The 13,585-nt window shown below is 31.8% G+C and overlaps 2 protein-coding genes across 3 annotated transcripts; one reads left to right on the top strand and one right to left on the bottom strand.

Moving 5' to 3' along the window:
• The first annotated feature begins 1,903 nt into the window (after nt 1-1,903).
• On the top strand, nt 1,904-5,379 carry LOC113868164 (nucleoid-associated protein At4g30620, chloroplastic-like). The gene is made up of 7 exons (XM_027503751.1): nt 1,904-2,161; nt 2,528-2,682; nt 4,066-4,166; nt 4,257-4,296; nt 4,440-4,511; nt 4,926-4,982; nt 5,075-5,379. The coding sequence occupies exons 1-7, from the start codon at nt 2,080-2,082 to the stop codon at nt 5,147-5,149; spliced, it is 582 nt and encodes a 193-aa protein (XP_027359552.1). The 5' UTR covers nt 1,904-2,079; the 3' UTR covers nt 5,150-5,379.
• A 409-nt stretch (nt 5,380-5,788) lies between these two features.
• Nucleotides 5,789-12,824, bottom strand: LOC113868096 (serine carboxypeptidase 24-like). 2 transcript variants are annotated; one of them, XM_027503665.1, is made up of 9 exons: nt 12,311-12,824; nt 9,521-9,628; nt 9,304-9,399; nt 9,113-9,205; nt 8,194-8,276; nt 7,707-8,104; nt 7,196-7,291; nt 6,426-6,531; nt 5,789-6,043 (listed from the first exon to the last, which is right to left on the bottom strand). In XM_027503665.1, exons 1-9 carry the CDS (start codon nt 12,603-12,605, stop codon nt 5,900-5,902), a joined length of 1,419 nt encoding a protein of 472 aa, XP_027359466.1. In that variant the 5' UTR covers nt 12,606-12,824; the 3' UTR covers nt 5,789-5,899. The 2 variants fall into 2 exon arrangements, with proteins under 2 accessions (XP_027359466.1, XP_027359473.1); XM_027503672.1 differs by lacking the exons at nt 9,113-9,205; nt 9,304-9,399.
• Nucleotides 12,825-13,585: the final 761 nt, after the last annotated feature.

Here is a 13,585-nt window from a genome sequence, read left to right as displayed (position 1 = left end):
GCCTACAAAAAACGACACAGACAACTTCCAATTCATTTCACATAATGAGTTATGACTATTATATGCAGGGTCAATTGGTGTGCATTTACATGCATACCCTTTCTGCTCAGTTTTCTTTTATGCTAAGGAAGATGCTGCTTTTATTTCACCCTTTGTCCTGAGTGTAGCAATCTTAATGTGGCTTTTTGATGATGAAAATTGAAAGATACCAAATTGGGTTCTGGCCAGAGAGAAACCCATTTGCCTATTGCCCCATTATTTTGTGTGCATGATCCGGAAAAGAAGGGTATACATTACACAGTTCTCTATTATTTGAAGGGTGGATTTGGGATTTTATAGTCAACACCCAAGTGATGAATCACTATCTCTATATTTAATGCTTCCTCCATCTTCTTGAATTTGTGCGTGACACCCTGCCTAATAGCCACTACTACTATTGGTTGATTGAAAGCTCCAATGCCCTTCATTTCTTGTTCTAGATGGTGTCCTAGAGTCAGATTTTGGAGAAATTCCTGGATCAACACGTCCTCTTAGAAAATCCCCTTATGCCTGCTACCCTTTAATATGGCCCATATTAATAAAAAATGCAAATTTATATATAGTATATTTTAATTAAAATTTAATAAAACTAATCCAAATATACACTACGATTCAATGCTGATTTCCAACAAAATCATGGTTTTGCCATCTGTTTTTAACAATGTAGTAGGGGGAATCTTGGGCACTGCCTCCCACATCATGCGATTAGTACGAGTGGTACAAAACGTGATCCGGCCACATACCCAGAACCATGTTAAGAAACAAGAAAACAGAGAAATTGCATGAGAGTCATCTAAGTGAAGATTCTGATTTGTGAACATAAAACGACAGTGAAGGTAGAAGATAGGAATCTCGTTGGTGCATCACTCCATCTGTTATTTTGCCGTGTGACTGTTTCTCTTTCTCTCTCTTTATTCTCACTCCTCCCACTTTGTTTGGCAGTCTAGTATTGGATCGTAAAAGGTCTTACATTTATTAGGTATCTACAAAAATATACCTAAAACAAATACACATTTAATAGGTTTAAAATCTAATATGGATAAAAGTTTCTAAACTTAATTTAACTATTAAATTATTATCTTCACAGTCTTGTTTCTTAAATTTTATAAATTTACATATTTATAAATATATTATTAAAAATTAATATTTATTATATTTTAAAATACATTATCTATTAAAATAAAATAATATAATGAAATATTTATTAATTTTATTTTGTTGTGAATTTTTTTATAAAGTTAATTTATTTAATAAAAATCTTCAATCAATAATTAGATTAAGTAATCTTATATTTTATAAAACAAATATTAAGTAACACAAATATTTAAATTTGACACCTAATATTAATATAACTATTTTTAAAAATATTTAAAGCATACCAAACATAATTTCAAAATTCTCAAAAATTTTGATTCTCAAGAAATATATTTCTCAAGAAATAAAAAAGATTTGCACACTAAGCAGTCCTAAAGAATTTTACATTATTGTGTAAAGTTAAAATATAATAATAAATTTTGAAATTTTTTAATAAAATTATACAAATTAAAATGATTGTTTTAAATTAAAATAGAAAGATAGATCATGGATGATAAATATAATACATATATTTAAAATTTATTAAAAAAATTAAGCCCTCAAATGAAATACCAAAGTAAAAAATATTTAACTTTTTAAATTTTTTTATCTAGATTACACGTATTATTTTCTGTCATTTAGTCTAATCTTTACTTATGATGGTTAAACTTTTATGATTAATATTAAATATAATTTTTTTCAAATAATCAATAGAAGATATTTGATTAATTAGCCTTAATATAATTTTAACTTTTTATCCTTCTCCTTAATTTTATACCCAAACAAAAAGGCTAGGGTGGAGTGACAGTGCAATGCGACTCTTCCCTTGGGATAGATTGAACCAAAAAATATCATCTTTATCCAGTCGCAACGCATAACAGTATCACTCTCATCCTTCTTCATTTCCTTCAAAACCCACCAAAACCAAAACTTGAATTTGTTCTTATCCTCTTCTCGTGGAAGCCAATGACATCCACACCCTCTCTAACTGGTCCTTTGTCAAACGCTGTCGGATTCAGTGACTGGAAAAAACATACCCCTTCTCTCTGTAAGTCTCTCTCCCTCCGTTCATTTTCATTTGGGTGCTCACAAACTCCATCAAGTTCGCCACTTTTTGCCTTCTCTCTCAATGTTCCTTCATTTTTACTTGCTTCGTTTTTGGGTTTAGATTAGTTTGAGGAATGAAATTATTCTCAACATATTTAGATAAATCAGGAGGTTTATTTTATCGTGAATAATTGAGAGCTTTGTAAATAAAAATTTGTCCTTCATGTTAATTGTATGCTTACTTTTATAATTTAGCTATGAATTTTAACATTGTAAGGAGCAAGATTGAGTTGAATCCACATATGCTTTTGATTCACAATATTGAATTGTTGTCCGAAAGCATCTCATCTTTGTTTTTGTTAAATAGGTAAACTAAACTTCAGTTCAAATATAGTTGACACGAAGATATTATCTCAGTGTGGTTGTCGAAAAGTTGGACATGGCCAAAGATATTTCCAATTATATGCCCTGTTTGGAGGGAAAAATGACAATAATGAGAAGAGTGATGATGCTCCTTCTAAGGTTAGCTAAGTTAGTTTTTCATGCAGTTTATGCTGTGTATACCCACAGGATCCCATATTTTCTTTTGTATTATTTTTCTAATTGGATTACTTATGTCATTCACATGCAAGGTAATGGTTAACGAACAAAGTATTGCTCCTTCACATATTTATTTGACCAAAGCATCATAATCATAAGGCGCATCACCTCATTTTGATGATCTGTCCTGGTGTTGGACACGTCCTATACATACATTTGTACTGCTCTCTAACATCTAACAAGTAAAATTTGAAAAAAAAAAAAAAAAACTGTTTTTTGTTGTACTTGTAAATGACTAGTTCTACCGTAAGTTTGTGAAGGATTTTTTTTTGGGTAATGCCAATAGAAATGATGCTGCATGTTTAGTGTCTGTGCTTTGTAGATTACAAGTTTCATTTTGATTCTGTGTTTGATCATATCTAGTTAGTTTAAACTTGTAGTTGGTAATATATATTTCTTATTTTTGTCGAGAGAGCAATGAATCATTGAAATGAGAATTATCAGACAAGCAGAGCATTCATGACATGACAGCTCACCAACAAAAAATAATTGAGTAAATTGGATTAGACTGATGGTCTATGGCTATATGCAAATCACTGTTAATGAATGCCTATGAGGAAGCTAAGAGAGATTAGATAAATAACTTGCAGCCACAGTTTCAAGTTGGATAGTCCCTTTTCCATCAGGATTGTCATGGCAACTCACAGATCTATTTAGCAATCAGCCATAAGGTGAACCATTGCTTAGATTCCCTGGACCTACCCTATTTTGAATATTTACTAATTATGCATTTCAACTACATTAGCAGTATATATTAACCTGACTTCATTTATACTATGCTATTATCCAAATAAACATATTAGCATACAATTTCAGTTTATTTTGCTTTCATATTTGGGGCATTCATCAGGGTATTCAATTGTGGCAGTTCTTGCCACTGTAGCAGTGTTGGGTAACATTGGCATCATGTCTCAAATTTATATAGCAACTGTCTTTGGCTGAATATGGTGAGCTGTCCTAACTGCTATTGTGACCACGAGCCATTCTTGTGTGTCAACACAAAAGAATCAATTCATCCTAATTGACTTGTGTGGGCGCACAGCCTAGTCTTGTGCCCACACAACTTGGTCATTTTGGTGGGTTTTGGTTTTTAACCAAGCTCAATGGTATCGCATGATCCATGTAGTCAATTTTGACTAGTAAGATAAGACTTGGTTGTTGTTGTTGTTGTCAATTGTTTGGATTTACTTGTGTCATGTTCACAATATAACAATGCTTTCTATTGTTGGTAGGTTGTGTGTATTTTATTGACTTAGCATGATATTAATAATCGGCAAATTTCATTTTATTGTGGAATCATTTTAGGCAGGAATTCTCGGAAACATGCAAAATCTTTATGAGACTGTGAAGAAGGCTCAAATGGTTGTCCAAGTTGAAGCAGTACGGGTGCAGAAAGAACTTGCATCGTATGGCTCTTGTATTAACAAAAATCAGCTTTTACTTCTGTTTTCCTTATTTATGTGATTTCTGAATGAGTTGTTTGTTCTGTTATGCAGAGCAGAGTTTGATGGTTATTGTGAGGGTGAGTTAGTAAAGGTATGAGTTTGATGTTTAGTATCTCCTTTGCTTTATATAGCTTTATTCATCATGATTGTTTAATTACATTACCAATATCTATATGTTAATTTGTACATTTGATTTCCTTTGTTAACTTACTTTCAATGAAGTATAACTTTTAGGTAACGTTGTCTGGGAACCAGCAACCTGTAAGAACAGAAATTACGGAGGCAGCTATGGAATTGGGACCTGAAGTGAGTAAACAATTCAGTGACCTTGTGATTATATATACTATTTTCTGTCAGATTATATATCAATAGCACAATCATTTGTTGGAACTGGAGTCTGGATTGGACATCTAAAATGCTAAATACTCAAAGATACCAAATAAGAATTCTCGATTGTTTTTATGCTCTTCCGTTGGAGAATAATGGGATAAACACCATGTTAAGATTCCTTCATTTTTATTATAATTTTCTTGCATGCAAAGAATGATGTTTTAGTTTGAAACTGCTTACTAAAATCATTCCTTCTTCCCCTTATCCTAAACACATGGGTCAAGGGCCCATGAGAATGATAGATCTAGTTTTATGTATAGGAGCAGATAGCATATCTATGGTCATGAATGCCAATAATAAGCTATCATTTATTATATCTGTGGGTTGCAGAAACTTTCACTTTTAATCACTGAGGCCTACAAGGAGGCACACCAGAAGAGTGTCCTGGTAAAAATCTCTATTTTAATGAGGAAGAACAAAAGTTCATTTGCATTGAAGTTATTGAAAGGGTAAAACCATACTATTGCTTATGTTTGTAGGCCATGAAGGAAAGGATGAATGACCTTGCACAGAGCTTAGGAATGCCGCCGGGACTTAGTGACGGACTGAAGTGATGAATGCTTTTATGCTAGACTTATGACACTGGCCTCAATTTTGCTCAAACATGCAGATAGGCTTATTTCTTCATTTACTATGAATGAATTTGGAATCTTTGGTTATTCAGAAATGTAAGCTTGGAGTTATTTGAAATGCTGGTGAACTTTCTTTTCCTTCATTCTATTGTTGCCCTACTTTTGTTTGAATGGTGAAAATTCAGTTCTACGCCTCAAGTTATCAGTCTTTGACAAGAGAGAAAAATCCGGGCCATCATAATGTTGTTGAATCACTAGCTGAAACTAAAGAAAACAGAAACCTTTGGCGAGGTATTAGAATCCAGTACATGGTAGAACCATGCAAAATCTCATTATATAGACTTTTGGCCTTGATGTGCGGAATTAGAATCTAATATATTGTTAAGACTACAATAGAGGTTTTGTGGATAAAGATGATTTCACACATTTGCAAGGAAATGAAAAATTTCTTATGAGTTTTGCAACACCGGTAATAAGAACGTTTTGTAGATTATACAGCGATGAAATTTTAGACTAACAATGTTTGTTAGTTACACTTGGCTGATCCACTATTGAGCAATACAACACATTGTTTACAATTCAATAATCATACACTAACATGAATAAATAATAGCTGTTTTCTAGCCAGGCTGTTGCCTCCACCCACCAATTCCGCGGGAATTATGAACACCAATTAAATTGAATTACACAAAAGATAATATGGTGAAATGTTGAAATAAAGCAGGTAACATGTCAAGATTTTGGTAGGTGTTTCCCTGCCAAAAAGGACCTGAAAAGTATGTAAGCTCGCTCTGGCTGAAGCAATGGTACCTCATGCCCAGCTCCTCTTACTGTTGTAAAAGTTAGTCCATCATACACCTCTGTCCATCCACCTACCTATATAAACCCAAAAGAAAAAAATCTTGTGATGATATCAACAGGGCTTTGGAAATGCCTTTTTAATATGGGTTTTAGATAGTGGTTCCTTTTAACACCATCCTTCAAATATTAAATTTTGGAAGTGGGTTTTGGAATTTGATTTTTGAAAGGGACTAATGGCATGTTTGGTCCCGCATCTGGAAGTGATGGACTTGATTTTTTAGAAGTAATAAATCAAGGTAGCTTATGGATTTGAAATATGTGTGCATGCTATTTTAACTGGTATCCAAACATGTACTGATACATGTTGGATTTTTGTTTTAACAAAAAAATGACGGTGTGGCTGAAAAACAAGGGTTGGTGCAAAAAGAAAAAACATGATATTAGATTTGGGAAGTACCTGGCCACCCGTGTACCATGGATACCAACGAGTTTTGATGGTGAGGTTGAGATGGCTAAGAGAAAACCTTGTGGCAGTTACTGGAACCACTGAATCCGTGTCTCCACTGCGTTGTAAAAAAGGCAATGATTATGGTATTTTTTTTATATTAAGATCTGGTTGTCTCCATAATTATCCAAGCAAATTTCATATAGGGTTTTGGATCATAGGTTCTTAACATGCATGGCTGCATGTTCATTGATTCTTAATGGGTAATATTATTTATAATATATTCTCATTTGATTCCAGTCAATTTTTTTAAACCCATTTTTGATATATGATTGTTTCTATTTATCGGTCTATTTTGGAGTTTAAAATAATATTAATTATTTTCTTTTTAATTATTCCCTTATTTCTACCTACTTAAATGTTTTATACACTTATCATAAATGGAAGAAATAATAGTAAGGGTCGTATTAAAATTCTGAAAAATAATTTTAATGTAAACTTGGACATTAATTTAATGGAAAATTAGTATTTTGGGTCTCTAATTTTATATTTTATTTCAGCTTGGTCTTCTGATTTTTTTTCTTTTATTTTGTTTTATTTTAGTCTGCTACTTTAAAACGTCATCAAATAAGCCTTATTTTATTAACTATATATTACTTTGTTAACTACTATTTTTTTTTTCTTAGTTACTATTGTTAACTACGAAACTCTGTGTGTTCCAGTTTACACCAAAAAGAAAACGTTTTCCAATTTTATGTGGAATTCTAGAAATTAAGCTATACCTGAAAACCCAGATTCTCAAACCAGCTGCAATTAACTCTTTGTAAATGGGCAACATAGAAAACTCAGAATCCTTCCAATTTTTATTGAGCGCGTCACTGTTCAACCAAAGCAAAGCACATAGGTTAAACGTTTTCCCATTTAAGAAATCTGGATGAATTGAACCATGCCTTTATTTTAAAGCATAGTCTATTTTTTTTGTATACTTATCACGGTAGAGTAATATATCAAATCAGTCTCTAAAATTACGAGTACCAATCAAATTAGTTTTAAAATTACAAAAGTGTGATTTTAGTTCTTGAGATTATTAAGTAACTGTCATTTTAATCTTAAAATTTATAAAACAACATTTATTGTTGTTCTCAAAATCATAATTACAAGGATTAAAATGAACTAAATTTATAATTTAAAAAATTTAAATGACATATTTGTATTTTAAGAATTAATTAAATTAATATTTATAATTTTAGAGACCAACGTGATATTTTACTTGAATACAGTAAAAAGGCAAACCTGCAAGCAGTCCATTTGTAAGGAATGTTCGTAACATTTGCATGCATTGCTTTCTGCACATCAAGACGATTGTAGTATTTCTCTGCATAATCTTCAGTACACGGATCATACCCAGAAATCCTATGTAAAATTGTACTCTTGAACCTAACATGCCTCAAAGTATCGTTGTGTGATGTTGTGCACGAAGGGGTATAGATACTGTACTGATCAATGTTTCCAAATTCATTATTAACCGCATAATTCACTGCATCATCACATTTTTTAGTTGTTTTCTTTTCAGAAAAATTGCAATATTTGAGGATAGATTTGTATGATTGATCAGATATCATAGAGTGGCTCCACCAATATGTGACAGTTCCAACCCCATCATAGTGGTCATCAGTCACAGCATTCCCCACCTATAGTTTTCAAGTTAAATGTTACATATTTGAAATTAGAGAGAAAAATACATATATAAAAAATAGTGGAGTCATAAGAATGGACTTACAATGAACCCTTTAAGATTAAGGATGTGAGGATTATTTTTATTATAATCATGGACTTTCTTAGCCAACTGGGGGACATAATGCCCTAAATAGAAGAAAATAGAATGGGATGTTAGCTGATATATAATTTTACAATTAATTAGAAATTTATAATATATAATTTATAGTTGATAAGTTAACTGAAACTCTATAACGGTAGTTAATTAAATAAAAAATGTTAAGTAATAGTAATTAAAATATATTAAATGACTAAAAATGATATACAGTTATATTAATATAATATTTATAATTAAATAAAAAAGAGAAATTTAGAGTTTGTAAGCCTGTGTAACTTGTTTAAAACGATAAAAGTAAAAATGAGATCACTTATCGGTGACTATAAGTGAATATTACTTCAACAATTTTTTTCAAAAGTAATTTATAAAAGTTATAACTCTTTTCTATTTAGTAAGTTATTTAATAGTTTAAAACTCTTAAATAAGTTATAAACTTATTTTATTAATCTAAGACTATGTTTGGTAGCACGAATTTATAACTTATATTTTAGAAAATAAGATTGTACAATTATTTAGTAACTTCAAAATAGAAATAACTTATAACTTTTAAAAACTTTTGAAAAACTTATTAAAATAATATTTAATTTATACCTTATATTTATCAATAATTTTATCTTATTTATACTCTTATTCTTTTAAACTACATAAATATAAATTCTAAATATTTTTATCCTCATTTTATATTTAAGTTTATACTAATATAATATTATATTATGTTGAATCATTTAATATATTTTAACTAATTTTATTAAACAGTTGCATTCAATTAACTACTTGTAAATTTATAAATTATGAAATTTAACCTAATTTTACCAAACAGTTTGCAAGAAAGTATGCAGTGTTGTTAGTGGGTGATATGACATACCTGCATAGCTCTCCCCTGCCATGTAAAACTCTCTATATTTATACTGTGGAAATCTCTCCATCCATCTTATTAGAAAAATAAGAGCATCCTGAGCTGTTTCAACAAAATTGGAAATTTCATATTAATTACAAATATAGTAATGAAATTGGATGGGACTACTCAACAAACTTCAACAGCGCATCAAATTCTACCTGTCCTTTTGTCTCCAGAAGTGTTCAGATCAGAACTTGTATTTGTGTATGAGAAACCAACACCAGCAGGCGATTCAACAAATAAGATATTTGCTTCTGAAGACCATTTCAAATAATAATAATCAAACTCTCTTCAGATATTCTTTTTCTATAAGAAGTGTTGGGCTATTGTGAAAAAATAGAAAATTTGAAACTCCCTTTTGTTTTGATTGATAACCTCTATTCCATGCATATTTGTTGAGGTATAGAGAAGAGCCACTTTTGTTTATACGGAATGGTCCAATTTCCTCTGATGCCCCGTATGCCACAGATGAACAACCAGGCCCTACACCACACACCAAACACTAACTATTTATTTATGTACATTTGTTTTCTTGTGGTGATCATGAAGATTAATTTAGGTTTTAGGACATTAAATTATTGACACATCATACATAAATAAATATTTGTTATAATTAATTATCATTAACAACTATCAATAATAATGTATTAGAACTTTTTAATCTAACAATGATATCAAACCCATGCAGAAGTCTGCGAAAACAAATTTTTAAGAGTGCTGATACTAAATATGGATCAGACCGTTAGTATACTGTTAATGGTTGAGATATTTTAAACTAATAGTATTCGACAGATTTGAGAAGTTGATATAATGAATGTGAATGCGGCAGTGAACACCCTGCAACAATGTTTTCTTAAATTTCGCCTAACGTTGCCAAACATTTCGGTTGGTCCTTGTTGGAGGCTCTAATGCATGAGAGATTTTTATGCTATCCAGAATTATAAGATTCTTTTCTTACTTAAATCACATATCTTTTACTTGAGAAAATTCTGTTTTTTCAAATAGTTTTTCTCTTTTAACTTTTAAAATTTTGATATATAGTGCAGTATAAGAGACACAAAGTGCAAAATTTTTCCTCCTACAGAGATGTGATGGAGACGTGAAGCATTGACATGAATGAAAACCACTATCTCCTTTCTGGGATCTGAATACGCGTGCTTGGATTGAACAGAAAGAGACAAACAGAGAAAGAAAGGGTGAATGGGGAATGAGCATCTTTCAAGAGAGACAAAGTGCAAAAGTTAGTTCACTTTTACGTTCCCCTTTTGTTCTTTCTTTCTTCTCTCCCCACTAATACCAAAAAGAAGAAAAAGTAGTAAGGAAGCTTTTGCTTTTGTTTGCATCTAAGCACAAAACAGTTCTTACTTCTTCTAAACAGGGAATAGAAGGAATAATAATTATAAGATTCAAAAAAGATACAGACACAGACATCACGAGGACCCATGTGAGTGTCTCTTCCTCTGCTTATGTAGAAATGAATAAGACTCCTTCTTCTACGTTTTAACAGCACCCACTTGTTCTCATTTTCTTACCTCAGAATCAGTGATGGTGACCTAGCGTACCTTAGCAGCCAACACTAACATTAACTCAAGTGCGCCAATGGTGTTAGCCCCCCCATCTTTTGGATAGGACACGGATGGCCTAGATGTGGATACCCTGCTAATGATGTCAAAATAATGGTAAATTGTTCCAATTTCTATATTTATATATATTTTTTCCTTTCGTCATATCACTCTGCACATTTATCATTTATTTCTATAATAATACTTAGTAGTGTCAAAATATCTTTTTCAAATTTCAAATCTCACCATTCAAAATTACTTAACCAAGCATTTTTATCAATATTTTAAAGTAATGTTGGTACAAGAAAAATATTGTTCTATTTCGTTAATTTTGACTTCAAGTTTGTTTGTCTGTAATTTAAAATCGATTTCAAAGAAATTTTTAAAAAAATATGCATTATAAATGAATTTTTAGGATTGAAATACCCATGTTGTAAAGGACACAAGTTAGTAGGCGAGACAATATTTATAATTATTTCACTTCTCATTTATCACATATATATGGTAATTCCTCACTTCTGCTTGTGTGGTGGTGATTTTTCTAAGTCATGATATGTAAAGACCCGGAAACAAAATGTATGTTAATGTGACTATCATTTCTCTTTGGTTAAATTGCTTACCAAGTGCACAAAGTCACGGGTCACACAGATAAAGTTGTATCTGGTCGCTCGTACTTAATTGTTCAATGATGATACTATTGGCTACAATTTATAATTAGTTATGTTGCTTAGTTTTCATGTGAAACATGGTTTTATTTTAATATTTTCGTGAAACGAAGTAACTCACCTTTTTTTATGAGTAATAACTCGCTTTAGCCGTCATATAACAACATATATTAGATTTTTCCTTTTTGAGTATATTGTAACTAACCTTTCTAAGAATCACCTTTTTGTTTCTCCCCGTGCAAGTTTGTGAGATTATTTTGACTATACTTATACCAAATATTAACTATTCAAAATCCTTAATTATTTCATACGAAAGATCAGATCTCGTCCAAATGTATCAAACAATTGGAAGAAGCAACTGTTCTTTGTTTTCTATGTAAGATAACTATTCACCACTAACAGCTGCCAAATCAATATATTTTATTCGAACGTGTTTGATTTAATTTATGTTTTAGAAAAATAATTACAATTATTTTGTAAGAATTAACCATTTATAAACATGTGCAAATCAATCAAATGCAGTTTTCAATCCCCTTCCTCTCTCCCTCACTGTGGAGGGAAGCGGGGGTACCCTTCTCTGTCAAAATTTTCAGCTGCTAGTGTGCATGGAATTAGACATTTGACTCGTGCTAAGTTTCAAAGTGTTTAAGGAAAAGTAACATAATTTTCAAGCTCTAGACACATGAAAACAGCTAAACATTGGTATATGTATTTCATAGACATGCATCATTCATTAGGCTCTACATACATGTTTCCATTCTGGGTAAACCGTACTAATTATCTCTTAGATGGACGTACACAAAGAGCGATCACAAAAACAATATAACCCCAAAAAGAGAGGAATATAAAGGAAATGAAACTAGCATGTAAGGTGGGAAGAATTAAAGCTATAAATAATTAAATATGCAAAAATTAACATAAGAACATAAAAAGCTAACCTCCATTGAGCCAGAGAACAAGAGGTTTATTCTCTGGGGAAGTGGTGGCCTCAGTGAACCAGTAAAAGAGTGCTCGACCATGTTGCTCATTGACCGTGACATAACCAGAGAACTGAGAAAATGTCACTGGTGGCTGCCCCGGGAGAGCAAAGATTCGATCTTGCTCTTGCTCTTTTGGCACAGCAACAATGCATGAAATATTTGAAAAGCTTAATAATAAGCACATGAAGAAGAAGAAGAGATGAAGGGTCTTGGTTTGAGATGCCATCATTGCACCCTTTATATCTATGATCATAAATAAGGTTCAACACAGTATAATAACGTTTCGTTCTACTAATATGTGTTGTCTGTATGAGTCAGGGAGAGAGAGAGAGAGAGAGAGAAAGGGGAAATGGGTAGGGTGAAATTATATGTAAGAAGACAATCACAAAGGTTTTTTATATGTGGGTGTGTGTGTGTGTGTGTGTGAATGGAGATATTAATTAACTACATATCATAGAACTGGGTGTGGATGTCAATGTCTCAATTGTAAGTTAGTGATTGGATTGACCTGGCTTTGCTATTGCTGTATTACAACTACAACACAACTGTGCTAGTTGGCCATCCCTGTAGAGTGTGAACCTTTCTCTCTCTGTGGTCAGAGAGAGAGAGAGAGAGAGATGGTCCTACAAAGCCATTGAAGCTTGGATCAGAAAGCCGTTGAGAACTCAGAAAGCAACATCATAAATGCATCACTCAAGGGACCCATAATATATGGCATTACTCTTTCTGTTCCTCCCTCTTAATTTCTCTCAACCTCAAATCAGCACTCACAATTTATGTTGAAAATGGCTATTATGTAATGTACGTTTTTTTAATAATGATAACGTATTTTGTTGATACATGTAATGTGGTATGTTTGGAGTGATTTTTTCTCTCAAAAAAAGCACCATTAATTTGGAAGTATGTGCCAAATCTATCAACTTCAGCCGGCTGGTCTTATAGTTGACTCAAATAATAAAAATTACACTAAAAACTATAGAATGATGCACGATCCTTTAATAGCTATTATTATTTGGTCAAATCAAACTAAATGGTTGGCGTATGCATATGGACGTATTAAATTTCAAATTGACTTGCTTTTCAATCAAACAAATTAAAAAACTTGGATTTCCAGATAATGTAAACATGAAGGTAGCTCATCTTGGATCAATTTTATATTGTGATATATTATGTAATATTGTTGTTTTCCCCTCGCCTCCCTTTTGTGGTCCTAGTAAGAAGGAAGCATGCCGA

This window comes from Abrus precatorius, unplaced genomic scaffold, assembly GCF_003935025.1.
Source record: "Abrus precatorius isolate BTA unplaced genomic scaffold, Abrus_2018 Scaffold10, whole genome shotgun sequence".
In the NCBI taxonomy this organism is placed as follows: domain Eukaryota; kingdom Viridiplantae; phylum Streptophyta; class Magnoliopsida; order Fabales; family Fabaceae; genus Abrus; species Abrus precatorius.
The sequence above is the reverse complement of the archived record's forward strand: the minus strand, read 5'-3'. Positions and strand labels throughout refer to the sequence as shown.

What these genes read in the sequence shown, in the direction of transcription:
- LOC113868164 (XM_027503751.1), top strand. Translation starts at nt 2,080, where the DNA reads ATGACATCCACACCCTCTCTAACTGGTCCTTTGTCAAACGCTGTCGGA. An exon ending in GTGAGGGTGAGTTAGTAAAG is followed by an intron (nt 4,297 to 4,439) that starts GTATGAGTTTGA and finishes TATAACTTTTAG; the next exon opens with GTAACGTTGTCTGGGAACCA. An exon ending in CTATGGAATTGGGACCTGAA is followed by an intron (nt 4,512 to 4,925) that starts GTGAGTAAACAA and finishes TGTGGGTTGCAG; the next exon opens with AAACTTTCACTTTTAATCAC.
- LOC113868096 (XM_027503665.1), bottom strand. Translation starts at nt 12,605, where the DNA reads ATGATCATAGATATAAAGGGTGCAATGATGGCATCTCAAACCAAGACC. An exon ending in TACAAATGGACTGCTTGCAG is followed by an intron (nt 7,292 to 7,706) that starts GTTTGCCTTTTT and finishes TTGGTTGAACAG; the next exon opens with TGACGCGCTCAATAAAAATT. An exon ending in TTGAGAATCTGGGTTTTCAG is followed by an intron (nt 6,532 to 7,195) that starts GTATAGCTTAAT and finishes TTTACAACGCAG; the next exon opens with TGGAGACACGGATTCAGTGG.